Source organism: Eleutherodactylus coqui, chromosome 3 (assembly GCF_035609145.1).
Source record: "Eleutherodactylus coqui strain aEleCoq1 chromosome 3, aEleCoq1.hap1, whole genome shotgun sequence".
Taxonomy (NCBI): Eukaryota; Metazoa; Chordata; class Amphibia; order Anura; family Eleutherodactylidae; genus Eleutherodactylus; species Eleutherodactylus coqui.
In genome coordinates, this window is record NC_089839.1 from 98,464,476 (window position 1) to 98,491,016 (window position 26,541).

General features: G+C 41.9%; 1 protein-coding gene across 7 annotated transcripts in view; it reads right to left on the bottom strand.

The window, feature by feature from the left end:
- Positions 1-26,541, bottom strand: part of UTRN (utrophin) — a 701,048-nt gene that overhangs the window by 624,019 nt on the left and 50,488 nt on the right. The window contains exon 1 of one of the 7 annotated variants that reach the window (XM_066595899.1): positions 22,188-22,278. The exons of the other annotated variants lie outside the window; for them this stretch is intronic. Coding sequence (XP_066451996.1) covers positions 22,188-22,263 — 76 coding nt within the window. The 5' untranslated portion in view covers positions 22,264-22,278. Of the gene's footprint in view, positions 1-22,187; positions 22,279-26,541 lie in introns of those variants that run through there. 7 annotated transcript variants of the gene reach the window in all.

Genomic DNA, 26,541 nt, shown 5'->3' on the forward strand with positions numbered 1-26,541 from the left:
AGGTCCGGGATACATTGGAGTCAAATGGCCCAATCAGAAATTGCCATCATTAATATGACTACCAAAGTTGACCCGAATCACAATCTAATAACCCCATCGACGCGTTTCAACAGTATATATGTTCAGAACTGTATCATCAGGATGGATTTAGTCAGCCGTCTAGGCTTAGATGCAAACAGCCTGACGGCTGTGTTCAAATGAGCAGCGCTGGTAAGTAAACCTCTGATAGAGGCTTATATGTGCCAAGCCACGCCTCCCTTCCCAGGGGGCTCGTCCCGGGCAGCCTATGGGCCGACACTCAGTCCTCCGCTGTCATCTGGTGAGACGCGTTGTTGCGGCGTCTCCGCGCATGCGCAGTAGTGCCCGGAGCGCGGCGCCAACCATGCCAACCACTGACACGGCGGCAGCCGCGTTACCCGGCAACCACGCACGGCGTGATGACGCGGACCTGTAACCGGGCCTGGATAGCCCCTGGATGGACGATCATAGGACGGGATTTTCTAGGACATTGGTGCACAGCAGTGTTTAAACGTTACAGTAAGAGAGAGTTATAATAAGTTCTTCCTTTAGATATTTGTTATTCATAGGGCTCAGTTTATCTAAATAGCTTATAAACCTTAATGCAAGATGCTGATATATAAAAGGTGGTGGATGTTTAACAGCACCTTATCTTATATGGGATATATATGATGCACCTTTATACAATATAGCGTATACTGGTATGTATATAAAAGGTGATGGATAATGAACAGCCCTTTATCCTATATGGGGTATACTTAAGACGACCATGGTAATAATTTCCTGGCATCTTATGCATTTTATATGTTGGGATGTATAATAGAATATCCAACACTTTTTTACAGATACCCCTATTATTAAGTTAAGGAACAACTAGCTGTTTACGCATATTATCAGTGGCATCTTAGTGACATAGACTCACCAAGTTCTTAATACTCTATATACTATCCATCTACTTATATATAACAAAGTTGTTTATACAATAACTAATCACCCATTTATGGACATTAACCCTGGATATTAACTAAATTGTATTATATCAACCTCTCAATTAGTTAAACACCCTTTTGTGCATGGAAGAATTTTAAATAAATGCTGCAAACGACAAATTCTCATTCAGGCCTTTCGGCGCGCAGGACTGTAGTCGATGAATCCATTTGGTTTCCTTTTGCATTAATCTCCTGTCTACATTACCCCCTCTACCATTCTCTCGGATGATCTCAATCCCCTGGAATGTTACCGATTGTGGATCATTTTTATGCTTCTCACGTACGTGAATAGCAAGGCTCGTATTATCGCCACGATCAATATTCCCGACATGTTCCAATACTCGTCTTCTTAGTTGGCGGATGGTTTTGCCGATATAATCGAGCGGACATGTACAAGTGGCTTTATATACGACGCCCATGGACCTACAGTTGATAAAATCCATTATTTGATACTGTTTTCCCGTAGAGGAGCTTGTAAAGGTACTCCCACGTTGGATATATTTGCAGGCCTTGCAGCCCGCACATCGGTACGTACCTTTGGGTAAATCTGATCCTAGCCAGGATATGGTAGTTTCTTTTGGAGAGAATAGACTATGGACCAATCTATCCTTTAGATTGCGTCCGCGTCTGTACGTTATCAGGGGTTTTTTTGGGAGATGTTCCTCAAGGTCTTTGTCTCTCCTCAATATATTCCAGTGTTTACTTAGGATTTGCCTAATTTCGTGTGATCGATCGTCGTACGTGCCAATTAGACGGATCTTAGAGTCTTCATTAATGCGTTTTTTAGGTTTGAGAAATTCCTCTCTCCTATATTTTTTGGCAAATTGATCAGCCACCTGTACCACCTCCTGTGGGTATCCCCTATCGGCAAATCTCCGACTCATCTCTTTAGATTTAATATCGTAATCATCCTCCGATGTACAGTTACGTCTAGTTCGGATGAATTGCCCCTTGGGGATTCCCTTCTTAAGGGATCTGGGATGATGACTTTCCCAGTGTAATAGGGTGTTGGTGGCCGTTGTTTTGCGATAGATAGACGTCTGTAAAGAACCATCGTCACACTTTGTTATAAGGAGGTCTAGAAATGTGATACGTTGCGGATCGATTTCTGCCGTGAAGAATAAACCCAACTCATTGTTGTTCAAGTGGGAAACGAATTTGTTGAAGGCCTCAATTTCTCCGGTCCATAATATCAACACATCGTCGATAAAACGGACCCAGAGTTCTACCGATGTCGTCCAGCTCTCGTTTGTCTCAATGAACACGGAGGTCTCCTCCCACCAGCCCAGGTACAGGTTAGCATAGCTGGGGGCACAAGGGCTCCCCATAGCTGTACCCCTGAGCTGGTGGAAGTGCTTCCCCTCAAAGAGGAAGTGGTTCTTTGTGAGAACAAACGAGAGGAAGCTTAGGAGCATATTGTTATGTTCCTTAAGGTGTATGTCCCTCTGATTAAGGTAGAACTCCACCGCCTTGATGCCCCCTTTGTGCGGAATGGAGCTATACAAAGCTTCCACGTCTAGTGATGCAAGTTTAGTGTCTGGTGCAAGAACTATACCATCTAGACGTTTGAGGACATCGGTAGTGTCCTTGATGTACGCTGGAAGCGCTTCCACAAATGGCCTTAACAACGTATCAACATATGTACTGATGCCTTGAGTGAGGCTATCATTGCCCGCCACGATAGGGCGACCCTTCAAAGGATTCAGACCTTTGTGAATTTTAGGTAAACTGTAAAACGTCGCTACCTGGGGTGTTGGTGAGTACAAATACAAAAACTCTTTGTCATCGATGAGTTCGTTATTCTTAGCTTCCAGCAGGATTTTTTTCAACTCCTGCAGAGTTGAGTCAGTGGGATCATATGAGAGGACCTCGTAATTTGATCTATCTTTCAAGATAGTCAAGCACATATTCCTATACATGTCGCGATTCATTATTACTATGTTGCCCCCCTTATCGGAGGGCTTGATGACTAAATCACTTTCTTTTTCAATCGCTAGCAGTGCTCTTTTCTCTTCCGGCGTTAAGTTTTGATGGCCAAACTTTCTTTCCTTGGATAATTTATCTAGTTCATCATTGACCATACTTTCAAATATCTCGATATATGGAGATTCTCCAGAGGTAGGCCAACCTGTGCTCTTGGGTTTCAAGTTAGTAAATGGGCCTTTATATGGATCTTTACTACCTTCTTTTTCAAGGGACTCCAATATCTCGATGGCCGCTAGATCCTCTCTCGTTATTCCAAGTTCATTGCATTTTTTCCTTTCTGCAATGGCAAAATGCTTTTTCCATCTTAACTTTCGTAAAAATAACGCCACATCCTTGGTCCACTCAAATGAGTCGAATTTATTCGTAGGGATAAATGACAATCCCTTCTTTATTACTGTTTCCTCATATTTAGTGAGAACTCTCGATGACAAGTTGATTATTTGTAACTCATCCTCTCTTACTTTCCCCGTAACATCCGTTTCTGATCCTAGTGGTGGTGCGGTTGCGCCTGATATACTTGTGGCATTTCCATCGTTGTTCGATTTCGTGTCATATAATGGGTAATGGGTTGCCCTAAAAAATGATCATCACTAGGGCTACCCCTACCTCTCCCTCTGCCTCTAGATTTTGCCTTATATCCCCCTCTTCCTCTTCCTTTCCCTATGTAACCCGATCTCCGTGCTGGTTCATGGGTAGAGTAGTCACTTTCAGATGAACTTATTTCTGTTTCAGTCTGTTGTCTTGTCTCGTATACTCTATTCTCAGAGAAGTCTCTCAGGTCTCTCTGATACTGATGATGTTTCCGCTCCTTCAAATACACTGTATATTTATCAACAGTTAGTTTTAGTGTATTTTCCCTTTTCTCATAATCTGACTCATCCGAGAATTTTTTTCCTTCCTTAATAAGTTCCTCCAGGGCCCTACTCGATTTTTCAAGGTTACCACGTTCTTCTTCTAATAATAAATTCATAAGCCTCAGAGAACTATCAGTAGATTCCTTCTCCCACTTATTCATGAATTCAGTAGTTCTTAGTTTAGGGGGTGGCAGAAGATGGATCCTCAAACCGCGAGGTACAATTTTATTCTCCAGGTATGTGGAGAGTGCTTGAACCTCCCACCATGTCTTAACAAATTCCTTGTACGCTTTGGTAATGTTGCGAAACGCCTGATTTATAGATGTACTCTGCAGTTGTGTATTCATGTCCTTATCAGAAAAGACCGTTTTGGCCTCCATCAACCACGAGGCCGTATTGATGCTCCCTGACAGGAAGCCTGCCATTTTATAAATATAACCAATCACCGAGACAGTTAGAATTCCCTAGGAATTTCAAAAACCCTATCACCGAGGGAACCAAAAACTAAAATATAACCTTTATTGATATACAAACTAAAATACGTTATGGCCTGGTTTAGCAATTTAACATAAAACCTCTATTAAATGGATATACACAATAGGTTCTTTATATCTCTACTATCGCAAAACAACGGCCACCAACACCCTATTACACTGGGAAAGTCATCATCCCAGATCCCTTAAGAAGGGAATCCCCAAGGGGCAATTCATCCGAACTAGACGTAACTGTACATCGGAGGATGATTACGATATTAAATCTAAAGAGATGAGTCGGAGATTTGCCGATAGGGGATACCCACAGGAGGTGGTACAGGTGGCTGATCAATTTGCCAAAAAATATAGGAGAGAGGAATTTCTCAAACCTAAAAAACGCATTAATGAAGACTCTAAGATCCGTCTAATTGGCACGTACGACGATCGATCACACGAAATTAGGCAAATCCTAAGTAAACACTGGAATATATTGAGGAGAGACAAAGACCTTGAGGAACATCTCCCAAAAAAACCCCTGATAACGTACAGACGCGGACGCAATCTAAAGGATAGATTGGTCCATAGTCTATTCTCTCCAAAAGAAACTACCATATCCTGGCTAGGATCAGATTTACCCAAAGGTACGTACCGATGTGCGGGCTGCAAGGCCTGCAAATATATCCAACGTGGGAGTACCTTTACAAGCTCCTCTACGGGAAAACAGTATCAAATAATGGATTTTATCAACTGTAGGTCCATGGGCGTCGTATATAAAGCCACTTGTACATGTCCGCTCGATTATATCGGCAAAACCATCCGCCAACTAAGAAGACGAGTATTGGAACATGTCGGGAATATTGATCGTGGCGATAATACGAGCCTTGCTATTCACGTACGTGAGAAGCATAAAAATGATCCACAATCGGTAACATTCCAGGGGATTGAGATCATCCGAGAGAATGGTAGAGGGGGTAATGTAGACAGGAGATTAATGCAAAAGGAAACCAAATGGATTCATCGACTACAGTCCTGCGCGCCGAAAGGCCTGAATGAGAATTTGTCGTTTGCAGCATTTATTTAAAATTCTTCCATGCACAAAAGGGTGTTTAACTAATTGAGAGGTTGATATAATACAATTTAGTTAATATCCAGGGTTAATGTCCATAAATGGGTGATTAGTTATTGTATAAACAACTTTGTTATATATAAGTAGATGGATAGTATATAGAGTATTAAGAACTTGGTGAGTCTATGTCACTAAGATGCCACTGATAATATGCGTAAACAGCTAGTTGTTCCTTAACTTAATAATAGGGGTATCTGTAAAAAAGTGTTGGATATTCTATTATACATCCCAACATATAAAATGCATAAGATGCCAGGAAATTATTACCATGGTCGTCTTAAGTATACCCCATATAGGATAAAGGGCTGTTCATTATCCATCACCTTTTATATACATACCAGTATACGCTATATTGTATAAAGGTGCATCATATATATCCCATATAAGATAAGGTGCTGTTAAACATCCACCACCTTTTATATATCAGCATCTTGCATTAAGGTTTATAAGCTATTTAGATAAACTGAGCCCTATGAATAACAAATATCTAAAGGAAGAACTTATTATAACTCTCTCTTACTGTAACGTTTAAACACTGCTGTGCACCAATGTCCTAGAAAATCCCGTCCTATGATCGTCCATCCAGGGGCTATCCAGGCCCGGTTACAGGTCCGCGTCATCACGCCGTGCGTGGTTGCCGGGTAACGCGGCTGCCGCCGTGTCAGTGGTTGGCATGGTTGGCGCCGCGCTCCGGGCACTACTGCGCATGCGCGGAGACGCCGCAACAACGCGTCTCACCAGATGACAGCGGAGGACTGAGTGTCGGCCCATAGGCTGCCCGGGACGAGCCCCCTGGGAAGGGAGGCGTGGCTTGGCACATATAAGCCTCTATCAGAGGTTTACTTACCAGCGCTGCTCATTTGAACACAGCCGTCAGGCTGTTTGCATCTAAGCCTAGACGGCTGACTAAATCCATCCTGATGATACAGTTCTGAACATATATACTGTTGAAACGCGTCGATGGGGTTATTAGATTGTGATTCGGGTCAACTTTGGTAGTCATATTAATGATGGCAATTTCTGATTGGGCCATTTGACTCCAATGTATCCCGGACCTTTATTTTAGGGTGACACAAATCTTGAAATAAATAGAGAGGGCATACAGAGATCCTAAAAATCACTAAGGGATTCTTTGTGTATGCACCTGTCAGTTCACCCTAATGCCTTAGAGCACGTATATAAAAAAGAGCAGTTACGGCTTGTATCATTATTGCCGTTAAATGAAAGGAAAATAGTCAGCACTGTAAAACATACATATGTGCTGACTGTCTTTCCTTTTTTATTATCACTGACACATTGGTTCTGTTATTGAACTTGGTACTTTCCTATGCCATGATTAAAAATCATAATCGGGTATAGGTAAAGATTATTACCAAGTTCTGTGGCTATGGTTGTGGTTTTAGTAAGGGGATTCTTCACCGTCTATTAATTAACATATCACTAATCCCCCTTTGCATCAGTTGTGGGAAAAAGTGATATTTATCTATGGTGATAGATACCCACAGAGCTTCATCAAGATTCTCTGAAGGAATATATGCCCTGAAGATTAAAGCAAGTGAAAACATCATTCACCATTGCTAGTTATCTGTGGATGTCTATGTTTTAGACACCACTAACTCCCCTCTGCATTGTCTGTGAGGGGAAAGAAAAGGGACATCACTTGGATGGTGATATATATTCCCTAGGGATTGAAGCAAGCGATAAAAACCATTCTCCATTGCTAGTTACATGAGGATGTCCATGCTTTAGACACCACTTCACTCAATTTGTGGAATATTGTGTGGTGATTAGGTCATCATCTATGATAGATAGCCTCTAAGTAGAGATATAAAGAACCTATTGTGTATATCCATTTAATAGAGGTTTTATGTTAAATTGCTAAACCAGGCCATAACGTATTTTAGTTTGTATATCAATAAAGGTTATATTTTAGTTTTTGGTTCCCTCGGTGATAGGGTTTTTGAAATTCCTAGGGAATTCTAACTGTCTCGGTGATTGGTTCTATCTAAACCCATTCTATATTTCCCAGTCTTACCCCCCCCCCCCCACTCATCCCCCCTCCTCCCGTCCTTAACGCTTTCCAATCCAATGTCGGGCCTGCCCTGACATCATCATTTCCCTCTACAGCTCCGATGTCGGGACAGGTCCGACACTGCAGTGCAGGAGTGCATCTGCACCCGATCATCAGACACATCGGGTGCACATGCACTCCTGCACTGATCCTCATCAAGGACCCCCGAGGAGAAGGCAGAAAGGGTTTTTAACCCTTTCTGCCTCCTCCTTTACACATTACAGAGCACTCAATTAGCGCTATGTAATGCACAGAGATTCCGGCCGGCGATCATGTGACCGCCGGTGTTACCTGACCCCCAGCGGTCACATGAACTCCGAGCCGGGAGCCTGCACCGTGGGGGGAATGCGGAAGTAATGCTTCCACATTCTCCCTTCTGCCTCCCGGCCCAGCGATCATGTGACCGCTGGGTGCCACCTGACCCCACCGTTACATGATCGCCGAGCCGGGAGGCAGAAGGGAGAATGCAGAAGACGCCGGACAGGTAAACGGGTTCCCCCACGGTGCAGTGAGCACCTGCACCCTCCTGAACTGACAGGGAAAATGTATTTTTTCTCATCCATTCTTCCCAGCTCCAATTTATTTGGAGCTGGGAAGAATGGATGAGAAAAAATAAATGGAATGGAAAGGGTTAATGTCTTTGTCTGTGATTCGTTCTAACTTTGTTAAGTAAAGTTTTGAGGTAATGTTACTCGGTTAGACTGTACGGGCTTGGGGATACCAACCCGAGCCAGTGATATCTTGCTCATCATACGAGTTTATTGAACTACTTGTATGTACACTCAGTATTGTCTTATTGATGAAAATCTTAATAAAAACGGATTTGAAAAAAAAACAAAAAACAACTCAATACAGACATCTCTATACCGGAAACCGATGGTTGGGCCACATACCTCAGATGGGACAGTTTCAACGCTAAACACATCAAAAGGCCGATCGTTTACATCAGATACAACCGAATCTTCTCCAACCCAACAGACAAGAGAGGAACAGCTATACGATCTTAAAAAGACATTTTTAAATCAGGGCTATTATCCCACCTCAACTGATGACCAAATCACCAGAGCCACTAAGATACCCAGGAATCAACTACTTCAATACACAGAGAAGGAAGAAAATGGTCGTGTACCCTTAGTAGTGACCTACAATTCACAGAGGTACTAAGAAAAACAGCAAAGAAACTCTATCATACCCTACACAAGGATGACCGTCTGAAAACCATATTCCCGCCCTCCACCCCCACCCCTCTTCTGTGCTGCAGGCATCCTCCAAATTTGAGGAACTTTATAGTCAGGAGTGCATTGCCCTCTGACACACAAAAAAGGAACTTATCCCTGCAAGGTAAGGAGCTGTAAGACCTGCTCACATGTACTGACCATAGACAAGATACAAATCCCCAACACACAGCAGGACTATAAGATCCTTGGGACATTCACATGTTCCACTTCCAATGTTGTATACCTGATGCGGTGCAGTGAATGTCCTGTTGAGGGGGCTTTATGTTGGGGAAACAGAACAAAAACTGAAAGTGAGGATGAGATCGCATTGCCACACGATTAAAGAGAGAGACAAAATTACCTTTGGCAAAGCATTTTTCTAGTCCCAGACACAACATATAAAAGTTATTATACTTAAAAGGCAATTTCAAGTCCCAACATCACATTAGAATTTGGGAATATCAAACTACTAACGACCACTTGTCAGTATGCGAGTGCTTCTGATGCTCCCCCCCTGGTGACGCCATTGAAGGTCCTACAACATATATAAAACACAGACCCTGACCAACAGAAGAACACAGTTAGGGCTCTTGAAAAGGGGAGGACAAAAATAACTAAGCCGTTATCTCAGACACAACTCAGCGATCCTGACAGAAGACACTGACCTACCGCCACCACAGAGATCTGGTGGGCTGAGGGATCTGATGTTGTGTACCTGATCCGATGCAGTAAATGTTCTGTTGGGGCCTTTATGTTGAAGAAACAGGACAGAAACCTAAAGGTGAGATGAGGTCTCATCACCACACAATTAAACAGAGAACGACAGAATTCCCTGTGGTGGATCACTTTTCTAGTCACGGACACAATATGGCAGACATGAAAGTCATTATATTGAAAGGCAATTTCAAGTCACAGTGGCACAGAAAAATTTGAGAACACAAAAATTTCTTTTGACTTTCAAAAAAGGTCTAAATTCTTCAAGAGGATTAATGCATGACTGGGAAGTATGAGAGATCTACAGCACAGATTACACTGCTCACCTGATGACCCCCTAACACTAATTCAGGGGCTATAAAACTATTTAAGGATGTTTGTATTTCTGTTGTATTCTTTTAAGTGCAAATTAATCACATCCGTGTCTGTGCCTTGTCATACGTATGTGTGTATAAATATGCATGCCTCTTCAGATCTACTTCATTTAAGCCTGAAGAAGAATCCTGAGTAGATGTGGAAGCTTGCATTAAAGGGGTTGTCCCGCGCCGAAACGGGTTTTTTTTTTTTTCAACCCCCCCCCCGTTCGGCGCGAGACAACCCCGATGCAGGGAAGTAAAGGAAGCTTACCGGAGCGCTTACCTTAATCCCCGCGCTCCGGTGACTTCAATACTTACCGCTGAAGATGGCCGCCGGGATCCTCTGTCTTCGTGGACCGCAGCTCTTCTGTGCGGTCCACTGCCGATTCCAGCCTCCTGATTGGCTGGAATCGGCACGTGACGGGGCGGAGCTACACGGAGCCGCTCTCTGGCACGAGCGGCTCCATAGAAGACTACAGAAGACCCGGACTGCGCAAGCGCGGCTAATTTGGCCATCGGAGGGCGAAAATTAGTCGGCACCATGGGAACGAGGACGCCAGCAACGGAGCAGGTAAGTAAAAAACTTTTTATAACTTCTGTATGGCTCATAATTAATGCACAATGTATATTACAAAGTGCATTATTATGGCCATACAGAAGTGTATAGACCCACTTGCTGCCTCGGGACAACCCCTTTAATATCATGTATTTTTGTTAGTCATTAAAAGGTATCATATCTACAAGATTATTTGGCTTCTCTTGCTGGAAAAATCACTTCATGCACTTTGTAATTGTGGACGGGCTACAATTAAAAACTGCAACAAAAACGCTAAGTGTGAAAACAGCCTATAGACTTAGGGTAGTTTAGAAAATACTTAGTAGTAAAGAAGTGCATTTTCTATAATACAACAAGATTAAAAGGTTTGTTTGAGATAATTATGTTATATAGTTTTGGAACCTCCATGCTGAAAACTATGTAAAAGCCATTGCACTGACCTATAGTAGTGCCGAGAAGGCGGGAAGGGCATGTCACTAATTAATGCAGTTCTATGTGTCACACTGTGCAATGTGTAGCATAGCCAGGGTCAGTCAGAAGCAGCCACCTGACTGTAGTAAAAGCGGCCACGGGTTTGGTCGTGGCTGTTGCGGACATGGCAATTACAAGTCACAACAACGGACCAGTTGGCCCCAAATATTTGCTGGAGGACCAGCCTGGGGGGCACAAGCCTCCCTACCTAGCGCGCGGCTGGAAGTATATAACTTACACTTTAAATTGCCAGAATACCCCTTGAATAGTAATCTAAGTAGAAAGCAGAAATGAATGGGACTGAGCAGCTACCGTATATCAGGGACAGCGAAATATACAGGGAAAAACCTTTAATAATATCAATGGTATCTTACAAACAAAAATTGAATTAGAGGGGTTTAGTGATCATACTGCATAAAGTATCCGAAAAGATAAATATTTTTTAACTCTTTCAAAGACAGTGTTTTTGTTTTTTTTATTGTTTTTATTTTTCGCCTCCTCAATTTCAAAAAATGATAACTTTTTTACTATATAAGGGCTTGTTAGCAGGAAGAACGCCTGCACGCAAGTCCAACATCACATCAGTGAATGCACAGAGGCGCCTGCGATGGTGCTTGGAGCATCGTTCTTGGATTGTGAGTGGAAGCAAGGGTTGTGCACAGGTGAATCGCAGTACCCCATCTCCCGATCAGATTGCTGCACTTTGGTGCGGCGGCAGCCTGGAGAGCAGTTCCTACGCGACTGCATTGTCCCAACAGTGAAGTTTGGAAAAGTTTCTGTTATAGTGTCAGGGTGTTTCTGCTGGGAAGGACTAGGGCCAATGATTTTAATGAAGTCTACCTTTAACAACAATGGGTACAGAGACATTCTGGGCAATGTGGCATTACCTACCCTGTGGCAATACTTTGATACAGCTCCGTGTCTCTACCAACATGACCAACGTATCGTATAGCACACAGTGTTGAAACTTGGTTTGAGGAGCAGAACGTCTGCGAACTTCATTGGCCAGCCCAAAGTCCAGATCTCAATCCCATCGAGTATCTTTGGGATGAACTAGAACACCATATCTATGCATGCACAACATGCCCATCATCCCTTGCATCACTCTATGAAGCTGTCCTCGAGGAATAGAGGCAAATCCCTCCACACATCTATCGGAATTTTGTGAAAAACATGTCTAGGAGGGTTACTGCATTCATTGCAGAAACACTGTATTAAAAAATGTGAATAAAATCAAATTTCATCACCTTCTATGTGTGTCCCAATACTTTTACCAACATAGTGTATAGCTGTGTTTTCTTTAAAGGCTTCTGGCTGGGTTCTCACAAGTGTACTGTAGTGCATGCAAAGTAGCTCTAGGCTGGCCACCTCTGTCATCCTTCATTGAGATGAATAGGATGGTCACATAGGCATAGGCCTTAGTCCTGCCCACATTACAGAGGATAACTGATAACAAGAAATGCACCTTTAAGCAGAAATTAGAACATATAGACACCGAGGAAATGCATTCACAAATGCATTTTTCATTACTTTGTCTTGCAAACTACAGTCGCGTGGTCACACTAATCAGATCCACTGCTAACAATACGTACACTACAATGCAGTCATCACATGAAAATTATAAGGTTTTTAATTAAAAAAATAGTTCAAGTAAATACCATGTTATATATTTAATCCACGAATAGAACAGCCTTTTGCCAGGTATTACAAAGTTGTAAAAAGAAGTTACAAAGTCATTGGCTTTTTCCAAATGAACATCCTAACTTTCAACATGGAAGTTGAGTCACTTCATTACACTGTAACACACATACCGTGGTGCATGAGTAAAAGGGGATGTTTACTTTCCACAAGTACATTCGATCCCTTGGCTCTTGTACAGAGATTTCCTATTAGGGAAGCCAAGATTGGTCATCTCAGCTTGAAAAACAAGGATTGTCCAATAAGATAAGAACGTCTCACATTTTCTTGCCTATTTCTTTCCAAGTGAGTCAATGTTTCTAAGTGCTCAGAGCTTTTAAAAGGGAAAAGACAACATATGTTACAGCAAGAAAAGTAAGAAGGGAATCACCACTGCGAATGCATTTCTGTAAGAGAGAACAATGCTAGGCTTTGAAGGGAAACGAAACAAAGTTCTCCTATGGAAACCTAAATATTAAACCCATAAAGTGATTAGAATATGTATCTTCTAATGACAAATAGCTTTTAGTTTTTAAGAATTCTGTCTTTTTAAAAATAGTATTACATTTGTATTTTCTTGAATCTACTGGGAAATATATACTGTTTTAAAAATTACAGATACCAGTAGTTTACATAGAAAGCAGGTATTCCAGAGCAAAAATAAAAATGATGTCCCTTTTAGGTGCCGCTTGATACCACCACACTCCTAAACACCCACAACTGGAAGGCTTTGTGACTCCATAGCATTCTAATGACTCAAATACATTTTCCCCTTCCATCTTTACTGGTAACTGGATTGGTCCCCAAGATTCCAGGGGCCCTGATGGTACATGCATACTTAATAGATACCTATCAAGTGAATGGAAATAAATTCCCTACTTGATCTAGTAGTGATAGAGCAAAGTCAACCGGACTTTAAAGATATTTCATAACCCATATTTAAAATTATTGTCTACTTTTCTATCATCAGAGCTGTGTTATTTTACCAAGTAATCGTCACATTTCACAGCACTCAAGTACCAGGGAGTATATTACCACATTTTATGACTAAACAGTAATTCTATAGCATAATAGAAGAAGTAACCTCAAGATACTTCACTTCACTTAGAATAAGAAAAGACACAAGTCTATCAAGTTCACCCTTAATGAAAGTTATTAGATCTTGTGGAAGCTAAAACAACTCTAGTCTTCTTAAAGGGGTTGTCCCGCGGCAGTAAGTGGGTCTATACACTTCTGTATGGCCATATTAATGCACTTTGTAATGTACATTGTGCATTAATTATGAGCCATACAGAAGTTATCAGAAGTTTTTCACTTACCTGTTCCGTTGCTAGCGTCCTCGTTTCCATGGAGCCGACTAATTTTCGCCGTCTAATGGCCAAATTAGCCGCGCTTGCGCAGTCCGGGTCTTCTTCTTATCTCAATGGGGCTCCGTGTAGCTCCGCCCCGTCACGTGCCGATTCCAGCCAATCAGGAGGCTGGAATCGGCAATGGACCGCACAGAAGCCCTGCGGTCCACCGAGGGAGAAGATGCCGGCGGCCATCTTCAGCCGGTAAGTAAGAAGTCACCGGAGCGCGGGGATTCAGGTAAGCGCTGTGCGGATTTTTCTTTAGGTCCCTGCATCGGGGTTGTCTCGCGCCAAACGGGGGTGGGGGGTGGGGGGGGGGGGGGTTGGAAAAAAAAAAAAAAAGTTTCGGCGCGGGACAACCCCTTTAACTGTGGTCAATTTAGCTATGTGGGTCCTTTACTGAACCCATAAAAGGTTTTGGATAAATTTCCTGGATCAAATCTATATATTCCCAGCATAAGGGTTTAAACATATTGGCCTGTTTTAGTCCTGTTATGCAGCTGTAAAAATCACAGCCGCATTACGGGACAAAATGGAACCATTGGTTCCAATGGATTCGTTTTCACTATCGGGATTCTTGTGCGTACTATTAGTAAAGATAGGACTTGCCCTATATTCAGGATTTATCTTCCTGCTTTTTTTTTTTCAAACTCACGCTGTAGCGCAGTTTAAATAATCCGAAATATTTTTTCACAACTTCATGCTCCTATACGCTATGTAGCAGCGAGCGTATTAGCACATCCACCCACGTGTTTTTGTTCCAAGACTTACAAAAGTTAGCACCACTAGATAATATATAGAATAAGGTCGCTTTCACATGGCCGAGAAAATCATGCAAGATTCGTGTGTGCGTTCAATGGGGCTGCAAAACACTGCGAGTGCGATGCAAGGTTTCCCATTGAAAACAATATGAAACACTTGCCAATCCTCTGGCATGGCTGAAAGCCGCATTGGAGGATCACTACTGCACTGAAGTGATGGGAGGCATTTTTGACACAAAAACACCTTGCATCCGTGAAGACATCGCGTATGTATGAGTGCAATATCGGGCCGAGTTTCATGGCCCAATATCATGCACGGCTTTCTGTAAGAAGTCTTAGACTCCATTAATGATCACATGCAGTGGCATGGGAGTCATATGTGATTCACGACGATCAGCTGTGTGGCTTGCAATAATACAACATCCGTGTTGACAATACTGCACACCTATTGCTAAACATACAGAAATACTGCTTTAAAGTAATTTATCCTATCTATAATAGCTAAAAAGTGAACTTGGCAATTTTGTTTAAAACAGGGCCATCCATTGTACTTTAATAAGGGTGGTTTCACATCTGCACTGGGGATTCCGCTTTCCTGCAGAAAGGGGAATCCCCGCGGCCAAACGGCTCTGTCTATGAATGGAACTGAACAGTACCGGACAGACCGCGTTGACTATAATGGGGTTTGTCCACTTTCTGTCCTGCTGCTTCCTCCACAGAGCGGTACTTGAGAGGATGACCCAATAGAAAAAAATGAATGACTGATTACTTTTGCTTAGAAAAAAAAGAACGGCATGGTGAACATCAAGTCGGTGCTGATGCCCCCTCTGGATACAGGACATTAGGGTTGTGGTTGAGGTATATGTATGGAAAGTTTATTGGTGACACATATCTAATTTCCCATCATGTTCTTTTCTGTAGCTTTAAAAAGTGTATATGTAAACACAGAAGGTGTGAGCTCCATCTTCTAAAACTCACAACTTGCAACTGCCCTGCTGGCATACATGTGGAATCACACCCAGCCAGTTAATTACACTGAACTTTGTATAGAAAAAAAGTATATTAATTTTACTTAAAGTTTTAGTGTAAAGTCTAACTTTCAATTTTGCTTTGACTACTGTCAACTTTTCCTGTATCAATGTTATTTAGTTTTGTAGGTTTTGTAATATCTTTTCTATTTAGCAAATGCAGAGAAAGCAGGTTCAGTGGGAGCAATTAATCAGGACATGAATGCAGGCCAGAAACTTTGTTATTCTTCCCCTTAAAGTAGGAGATTATCATCAGATCCGAAGGAGAGTGATTGAAAGGAAATCAGATGAGAAAAAGAGAAAACGAGTGGGCAGAACTGTGACAGATATTGGAGGTGTTATTCGGGATTAGGTTTCAGGCTTTCTAGACAGAAGATTTGAAAAGTACATAATTAACTTCAATATGGAGTCAGTAATGTCTATAGAGATTAACTTCAACAGTGTTTGTAGAATATACATTAAAAAATGAAATTATCAATGTACTGTAATTAGAGATGAGCGAGCATACTCGCTAAGGGCAATTGCTCGATTGAGCATTGCCCTTAGCAAGAACCTGCCCGCTCGGTAGCAAAGATTCGGCTGCCGGTGGCGGACAGGGAGCGGCGGGGGAGAGCAGGGAGGAGATCTCTCTCTCTCTCTCCCCCCCGCTCATGGCCACAACTCACCTGTCACCCGCGTCGGCAGCCAAACCTTTTCTTCCGAGCGGGAAGATACTCGCTAAGGACAATGCTCGATCGAGTAACTGTTCTTAGCAAGTATGCTCGCTCATCTCTAACTGTAATTCATGGAGTTATAATCTAGTTTTCTTTTAAAGAGACTGTCTCATCTGAAAAATCCCTCCTCTATATGAGGACCTGCAAGTTGGACAACTAAAATATATTGGCCATCAGCTGTTGATGAGGAAAACTGCAGGCAACCACCCTTTTCGGTGTGACCATGAAATAAATGGTTGCATTGGGTCCACTAGAGCAGATACATATACAGCGAAGTAATAAACTATGAGCACCACTACAGTAAACTTACACTTAATTGTACCATCAGTGCCTGTGCAAGGAAATCCCAAAGAAAGGGCAACACAATTCTAAATTATTTTGGAAGTGAATAAGAATTTCCCTGATAAAGGAGGGGCCCTTTAAACTGCATGTCAGCAACTGTTCCTCTCATGATTGGACTCTGAATTTATTGTACCTACGATGCTTTTCTTTTACACCACATTTCAGCATCCAGAAGGTAATTATAGTTAGTGTAACACCAGACCACCAGCCTTCTTTATGGAAAACATCAGGCTGACTGTCACATCCGCTTCAAGTGTGCAATAACTGGATGAGGAAACCACAAACAAAGGAGGGAAACTTTCCCTAAGGGGAACTTGAAGGTGACAACTCATGCCTAATAGTGGATGGCTCGCCCTGATAAGGATGCATCCAACCCTCGTACCTGTGCCACTCACTAACCCTAATAAATGACAAAGGATAAATCACCATATGAGTAAACAAAACCTTCCAAGAATAAACCTCAGCAATAAATCTCTAAACGTATCTGAAGAGCTGCTGGAAGAACCACTGAAATCAGATCCAAAGATGTCCTCTACCAACAGTAGAAGCAGACTGTACTGAACTGTACAGAACCCAAGCCAGGAGGAAACTAAAAACCCTCCCTAATTGCCCCCATGAGCACACTAACAGCTGACACACCCACCAGAGTTAAAGAAGATACATCCACAGTCAAACTCAAACTGACACAACCTTCAGCCAGGCGTATTTATGCATACAAAATTTGCACGTGCAATATGCAGAGACTAGAACCCATTGATTTCAATGGGTTTGTTCATATTTCCGTATTTTAGAGCACACACGTCAGCCACGCAAGAAAAAGAAAGAGAACAAAGGTCCCCATAGATGTCAATGGGGAGGTTGTGGAAATGCATGCGCAATACACAACTACAGGGGTGAAACACTGCGTGATTCCAATGGAAAAAGAACGCATCTGGAACACATTAGATGAATTAGCCAGTTCAATCTGTTTGTGTGTTGTGTCCTGTGTGCAAAGAAACATCCACTGCGGGCCGAAAAAGTACAGTAAAATATGCCAACACGTGTGCAAAAAAGCTTCATTCATAACTCAAAAAAGTTGCGCTATGGGGTGCACAATTGCGCTTAGGCTCGTGTGAAGCTGGCCTTAATAGTAATAAAAGCTCAATGTCATATGTTGTTATATGTTGATAAAAAGAATGGAAGGGAACACAAAACCACTCTACTGCTTAATAGGATTTTACACAACCCTGCCCTTAACTCACAAATGTAACCAAAGTACTTGGAAAATCTGCCATCTAGAACAAGGTACCATGAAGAACCTCCAGTCCCAGACATAAACTCTCAACTCTTAAAAAGTTATTGCCAGGCAACAAATTAAAAAAGGATCATTAGATCGGTTGATCCTAAAACTGCAGTTAACACCAATATGAAGCCAAGTCGAATAATGTCGCAAAGGATCAGAAAACGTCATTCAGTCCAAAACACAAAGCTCTGTCATCACTTGTGAGCCTATACCTATGCTGGTCATACGGATAAATGCCAAATGATCCTGTCAACAATGTAATGTGTATGAGGGTAGTCCAACTGTCTCTGAAATCTTTGTCCAAGGAAAGGCTAAAGGAGATGCTTGATTTTCACATGCTCAACCGTTTGACCCTCCAGATGATACGTTTTCTGGATGCGGATTATCCTCCCATCCTTACTGAAGTAAACATGCAGACCGAGCCAAGCATGAATATTTATAATGCAGATGGTAGAAGGTAGTAGCCACTCCAGGGCTGTGGAGTTTGAGTAAGAGTCATGGAATCAGAATCAAGTTCCCATTTTGCTGAAGTCGGAGTCGGTAGGAAAGTATGGACTCTAACTTATAAAAAAATATATATGATAAATATGGTATAATTCAGTCAATGCAGAATGTGTTGCATATTTCCCTTTAATAGGAATTTAGGAAAGTTATGAATGTCCTGTTCTCTTCATCTAAGTCTCTATTTATCAAAATCATTGATAAGTAGGATGTGGAAAAGGCAATAGAAAACCAGTTTTTGCCTTTCCTCTCCATTAGACTAAGTATCATTATGCTACTTCTTCAAGGCTTTTAGTTGAGATGCATCAGTGCTGCACTATCTGCATATGCTCAGTAGTGAAACTCCTCCCCAGACCAGAGAAAGAAGGCCCCGGGCAGTGGGTATGCCTGCACACATCTCAGAACCAGGGCTGTGGAGTCGGAGTCAAAGATTTGGCTTACCAACTCCACAGCCCTGCCCCTAACTCTTATTATTATGAATGAGCAGAATAAGTTAACTATGGTTCTACCATCAGTATTGATTGACTTTAGAGGCTTTAGAAGCTGATACATAGCAGCTAGACTAGCTATCAATCACAGCTGAGAACTGTCAGCTTCCCTCATGAAAATGGCAGATCAATAAGTATGGGTCCGCTGTATTTTTTGATAACTCCCATGAATGAAATAGCATTTTTTTTGCACAGTTTGGCCTAATAGTGGACAGCATGGTGCGATGACAAGAGGTAAAAGCTTGATTTAACTTTACATACATTGCAAACTATAAAAGTCAGACTATATAATATAACCTTCAGTAAAGTTCATTCTGTTGAGGCAACAATGAACTTCTGTATTTCTTCTAACACCTACAAACTTGTCAATTGCCTTTCTGTTAAAAGACAATGGTAAATGCCAAAATTACACAATCCTCATTCAAGACGTTGGCACTTCAAAAAAAACGAACAATGAAATACCTCAAACACAATGTGCATTTCAGTCTAGTGCTTTTAAGTCAAAACTCTTCCATTGAAAGCGCTGTTCTTAAATATAGGGCCTATATAATTTGCTGCTGGGCTAATTTATATGCAGCTATAAAAATGTTTTTGAAAACAGCTGTCAATGATAACAGCGACTGGGAAGAGGACTAAACCTGAGCAGCTATTACTCAGACAACGCTATTTTGTGCCAATGACTATTAAACCGACCCTCCAGCCTGAACAAACAAAGATGGGCACACGGTTCTCTGACTATCTGATTCACACTATGAGTTTCACTACTCTTATAAAACTATGATAAAGATAGATGCACACATACATGGCCACCTCTTCACCTCATCAACTCCCCTTTTCTGGTCCCAGAGACCTCCATTCCATCCTGCCAATATATTGGGATCCCAGAAATGACTATACATTGCACCAAAAGAACAAAGGCTGCTTTCACATCTGCATCACAGATTCCAGTTTCCTCCTCTGTTCGTGAAGCAGGAAAGGGGAATCCCCTGGCCAAATGGCTTTGTCTTATGACGGGACCATATAGCGCCAAACAGACTATAATGGAGTCTGTTCGCATTCTGCCAAGCTGCCTAGCTCTTATCCAGAAGAAAAAGCGCTACATGCAGCGCTTCTTCTTTTGGTATTTTGTGTCAGATGTGCAACGGAACCTCCGATCGAAGGTTCCAATGCAGATGTGAAACCACCCTTTCCTGACAAGGAAAATATATGTGAACAGCCAATAGAAGCATGTCTATGACTGAATGGTTGGGAGCCGCATGGAATGGCATTGCAGGCTGCAGGTTGTACATCCCTGCCCTAGATATGCAGGGGGTGAACTAAAATTTGGAAACACCATACGAATATGACACAGATGAAGTGAACATCTGCCCAAGCAACCGGGTTCCACCGATTACCAGCTGGCTCCCAAAACCACCCAGAGCAGGGCAAGAGGTAAAGTAAACACAAATTTGGCAGGAAAGCTCTCAGCCAAGTAGGGGTCAAAACGGCAGCTCAGTGCTAATAATTTAAATCCCATGCATTTCATATGGTGTTTCCATATTTTTTTCCACCCCCTGTAGTATACTAAGTATATACTGACTTAGTTGCTTCCCACCAGCATGAACATACATCACAGAATAATGCAATAAAAAAATTCAGGTATTAATTTGTAAAAATGAGTTCCTTAGGCCCAATGTCCATGGGCGGACTTGAATTGTGGACGATCTGCAGTTCAAGCTGCCTATAAACATGGGCATCCGCAGCTGAATTAAGGCATGCAGATTTGTTTTGCAGACCTTTTGGTTCAGATAACAAATCACAGCATGCTCCATTTAAGTGTGTTTCCCGCACAGACGGCTTCCATTGAAGTCAATGGAAGCTGTGCGCAATTGCAGACGGGCCGCGAATTCCGCGGAAAAGCAGGAGTTTTTAAAAAAAAACCTCCGCTGCGCATGTGTGGCCACACGCCAGCTGAAGCTTCCGCACACATCCACCATGAAGAAAATAGAAGACCCAGACAGGCACGCAGACGACCCGGACGGTAAGCAGTGACCTCGGCCGCGGGCAGGATCAGATTCCGCTGCAGGCTCCCGCATGCGGAATCCGATCTGCCCGTGAACATGAGGTCTTATTCATATTAAGGCTATCTAAATTCCAGGAAAGTAAGCCCCCGATTTCTACTATGGTAGATACAGTACAGCACTAACTTTGCAGGGGAAAACCTGCAAATTGAGTGGAGTTTCAATATTCAGCGAAACATAACCGTAGCAGTACATATGCAGCACCCTGTGACATTTGTTATATAGCTCATCATTATCACATTTCATGACCAACATTTGCAAAGCTGTCAATGGCTGCAATAAAACGACTCCTAATAAGTGCCGAACAGGTGTCACACGACAGACTGTTGTGCTGTCCCTCGTAAAAGGGCAAATCATACTTGCATATTCTAGAATATCATTAGAGTGAATAACAATAATCCGTAGATAGCTATTCATCCTCACAAATCAGATGAATATAATCAAATAGGTGGCACCTCAATTACCTGCAAATACATATACCATCACAATGGCCTCCATTTATGATTCCTGCCACCCCTGGATATATTATGTATGCAATACACAAACTTCTGTTACAATAGCTCAACTGTAACTGCAACAATGCTAAATTATATGTACGTAATAAATTATTCACACAACACCGATCAAAAAGAAAGCGGGGCGTTTCTTTTTCCCTTCTGCATCAAAACACAGAGCTTTTTGCTCCACCTAGGCCACCTACACTATTGTGGATCTTACATGGGATAGCTTAGGCATTCTAACAGTGGAAAGGGCTGAAGGTTTGGTTTTGATGATCTAGGCTTGGGTTTAGGTGATATTTCCATAAATCTAGACCTGCATTACTAAATATATGTTAACATGCATAGAAACTATTGTATGATCCATTCCTACATTTTTAAAGACCACATCCCCTACTTACAGTGACCCTCCCATCTACATGTGTAATGCTCATTGCTTGCAGTTTAACATGAAAAAGTTTCAGATGCCGAAGCAAAGTCCTCAGTCTGCCTACCTAGCACAATACAACTACTATACACCTCTTATGGGATGCATTAAAAGTGGCTGGACTCGAAAAATAAAAAGCAAAGGGAACATAAATATTCCATATATGCGAACACCATTTATCCTGTTCATTTTTTTATAAATTCCATGGAAAGCCTATCTAACCCACTTTACCTGGCTTCATAGAGCAGGCCCGAGACTTAAGGTTTGTTCGAAGAGGAAAAATAGGTTGCTTCCACCTCGTCTGCATGCTGTGTCGCTTCACATGGATGTTTCAACCTCATCTGTAAAATCAGCATTAGAGGAAACGGATACAAACTCAGAAAGCAGCACTGTATGATGGGCGGGTTCTCCATTTCCTATTTTACATGCTAAGCTCTGAGAAACAAAACATTTCTCCAGAGGGTCAAAAGGGAAAAAAAAGAGAAAACAAACCAATCAGGCCTTTACTGGTGTGGGAACCAAATCAGCCCTCTTGCGTTTTTTTCATCAATGGGCGGGTTTCTAGAAAGACAACTAATGTCATAAAAAAGCAGCAGTGTTGCTTGCCAACGAAGACTGTCGCTTCCTACAGTCACAATTGTATTCTTAATATTGGAGTTATTGGTAGCAGAATGTATCAACTACGACTAATGATATACAGACTGAAAAAAGTCTAATTAACAAAACGGTGTTGCAGATTTGTCTATTTAAAAAAGCATGCTAACACAGAAAAGTTTTATTTCCTTACCTGAGCTATAGCAGCCCAGAGTACACTGGTATCAAGCCCAAAAGTTAGTACTCTTAGGTCAGATACTGATGATAACTATAAATCAGGCCCTAAGTGAAATACTTCTATACAGGAAAAGGATAAAATACTGACTTTAAGAGTCAGATAGACCAACTCAAGGGTCAGTTTTAGTTTCTTAAAAATCCATTTACATGGGTTGATTATCAGGCCCAAGTGTTTGTTTGCCTCATAATTGGGCTATGCAAAGAGCCAACGAATTAGGGTGCTTTCACTCCTGTGACGTTCGGAGAGTTGGAAAGTGGAATCCCCCCAGCCGTCCTGTTCTGTCTCTGGATGGAACCAAACAGCACCAGGCGAACCCAACTGACCATAATGGGTCTGCTTTCCACCCAGCTGGCTTTTGGACAGAAGGAAAAGCCGGTATTTTCAGCCACATCTGTGAGGGAACCTCAGGTCGGAGGTTTTGTCGCGGATGTGCAACCACCCTAAGCCAACGATCAGCTAATTTACACTGTCTTAAAAATGCTCACTGATCAGATATACAGCCAACCTATGGATGAATAATCTTATTAGCAATCGTTCGGCCATGTAATAAAAAAAAAAGAGGACCGATCAACATGCATGTCGATTGGCGCTCATTACATTGGGGTAAGACTTTGGCCCATGTAAAAAGGTCATCAGTGGCTTAACAATATGAATTATAATGCAGATTCATAGAGAACAACTCACAAGGTGAGTTGAACGCCCCACCCTCCAAAAGAAAAAAAACAACTATGTGCCTTTGCTTTTTGGATCCTAGGATTTGTCTAGTCCTATACTATATACATGTCTGATATGATCTCATAAATTATATAGTTTACCAGATGGAATTAAATAGTGCAGGCAATAATACTAATTGCTCTCATAAATGTCAAATTGCTGATAGGATCAGCCAACAATCTAATGTGTATGTTGGGGGGAACTGCAGACAAGATTAGGCATTCAATTTGGGCGCAAAACTGGAAACGGTCCTATTAGATTTTGCGAGGAGATTTCTATTATTCTCCCCTGGCAGTCTGCTCCTGCTTCAGTACAGATTAATGTGCACCGCCAAGCCAAATATGCACGTTAAAGGGTAAGACTGGCCAGTGTCAAATCTTGGCCGAAAGATCTTCCAGCTGGCAGTTAACTTTTGTGGCTGTCTAAAGGGCCAAATGGACTTTCAAGCCCCCCACCCCCAACCATCCTAAGCTACTAAATATAACTGCCATTGAAACCAATTATAATAGTAAAAGTACCCTTCAGACGCAAAAGTTTGTTCATTACACAAATGGCCCAGTAAACTAGACCAGAGGTGCATCAAATCATCCATAATGTTTATTTCAGGCACGTCATTTTTTAAAGTATATAATTAGAAGCCGGCAGCTGTGGAACGAGTGAGAGACAAACTGTGGGAAAACAGAGATAAACATACTTCTGTCCTAAAAAAATATTGCAAGGCACGGCTAAGATCCAAAAAAGCTGAAATCTATTGAAATAGCTTTTTCCATCACTGGATTCTGATAGCACCATGCTACCCTGTGTCTTCATTCTATGGTTTATAAAGCACAACTGTAAGCTCAATTTGTCTCCGAAAGCTTCATTCCTATCACCGCGTCTGATAATCTGTTTCTCTGGTCACTATCTGTCTGCTGCGTTCACCCTCTGTTTGGTTCACTGTGGTGTTGACAGCCGTAATCACATTTTGCACATACCACTGGCTCTATTATTGCCCAACAGCCTCTGGCTGGTTGCCTAGGCCCCTTATTATTCCACGTGTAGCCAAAAGAGAAATGTGGATCAACAGAGCGGTTAAAGCTGCAACAGAGGGTAAAACAAAAACGCAATCCTGACTTGCTTGGAAGTATATGGTGATAGTAATCAAAGGATACAGTAACTGTTGTAAGAACATAGCATTCTAAAAAATGACAATGAGCAACGTTCATTAAAAATGTAACACTAGAACTACGATAACAGGTTGAGATCCTAAGAGCACTGAAGAGTAATTCAATGGATATTGTCAACAAGAGACGTTTATTTTACTAAAAAACTTTTTAATTTTACACTTTTCAATCATCAAGATGGGCGACATAACTTTTTTAAGGGTACCTACAGTTATGAGGCCAACTGTATTTCCAACCTGGAGATTAAAAGTGATGGAAGCAGATGATGGGTGGTCCAGATGTCTCGGAAATGTCTAGGAAACCACAACCAAAAATCTTGAAAGACTCTCCTTAAAAAAGAGCTTTGTAGTAGAGGCTTTCCGAGTTACATAGTTGCCTAAGCAACCTGATTGCCGGCTTTCCCAGATGTATTTCCTGTCCTCACTTTTAAACGTTTGGAAGGAGACACGGTTGACAACGTAGCTGGAGGTAACCTTTAACTTGAAGATTATGTTTCCCATGCTTATTGTCGCTTTCTATTGTATGATGTGTTTTATATGACCTTTAAACATAAATGGGGGAAAGAAATTGACAACTGCTTTGAACATAGTTGTATTACACAAATGTGAAGTCCATTAAGTATTGGCCCTAAGAAACAAAACTGAAATTAGTACCATTACTACTCCAACAAACAGTAATACAGTGCTGCACTATATGAATATGACCTAAAGTGATTGCAGTTAGAAGGTAAGTTAGGCTTCATCTAAACCACTATGATATGATGTCATTATGTAGGGTTTAAATAATCAGGGGCATAGGTATAAGGGGTGCAGGGGTAGCAGTTACAACCGGGCCCCAAAGTCTTAGGGGACCCAAAAGCTCCCTCCATCATAAAAGAAGACATCAGTATTATGAACAGCACATGGTAGGCAAGGGGCCCTGTTACAGATTTTGAATTGGGGTCCAAGAGCTTCTAGTTACACCTCTGGGTTTAATAATTCAATCATGTAAGAGGGTGATAATGAGCACTTGGCAGTCAGAACTATTCAATATTCCATGTTTCATATTGAAGCAGATGTTAAGTTCTGGTCTTAACATATACAATATATACGTACTGTAACTACATTGGCTCCTCTTTAGCTTTGCTATATCAGGACAGCCCAAGGGTGTACATCCCTTGCTGAGAGGAGACATATATATGATTGCACCATCCCTTTTGCTCTTGAGTAGTGAGAACCAACGCAGTTCTTCTTTGAAAGAAGGTGTATTATTAGCAAACAAGGAGGTGAACAATTGGCCCAAGGGTCATTTTACATGGAACCGGAAATGACACCAGACCTTCCTTTTCCAGGTAGACACCATAATGGGGGATCCATATCTTCTATGAATGCCGCTGGGATAGTGTCATAATTATTGACTACAGTGTGGCCACTTTTACGTTAGCATTATTTCCTTGTTTCGGGTCCATCCTTGGAGCCAAACAGAAAGACTACTAAAAGTGACAGATCCAGCATATGTCAAATACAAATGGCACGGGCGGACCCTATAGATCACAATGGGATCCATTCCTCTCCCAGCATGCTGCCTGGCATTTGCCCGGACGAAGTAGAGGAGCATGCTGAGCTATTTCGTCTGGGATTTTACGCCAGATTTGCAGATGTGAATAAGGCCTAGCTGCAATGTCTAATCATTGTCTGAACAGGTTGTCTGAGATTGTTGATAGCCATCCTCTGACTCATAAAACGTTCTAGCTGCCAATCTGTCCCCCGTACTATATACTGTAGCTCTGCCTGAATGGCTGATTTAAGCACAAGTCCGTTGGAAAAACTAAACCTGTAATGACAAGTCTATATTTCTTGAATGCCGTATTCATTCAGAAATATACAATCAGAGGTCA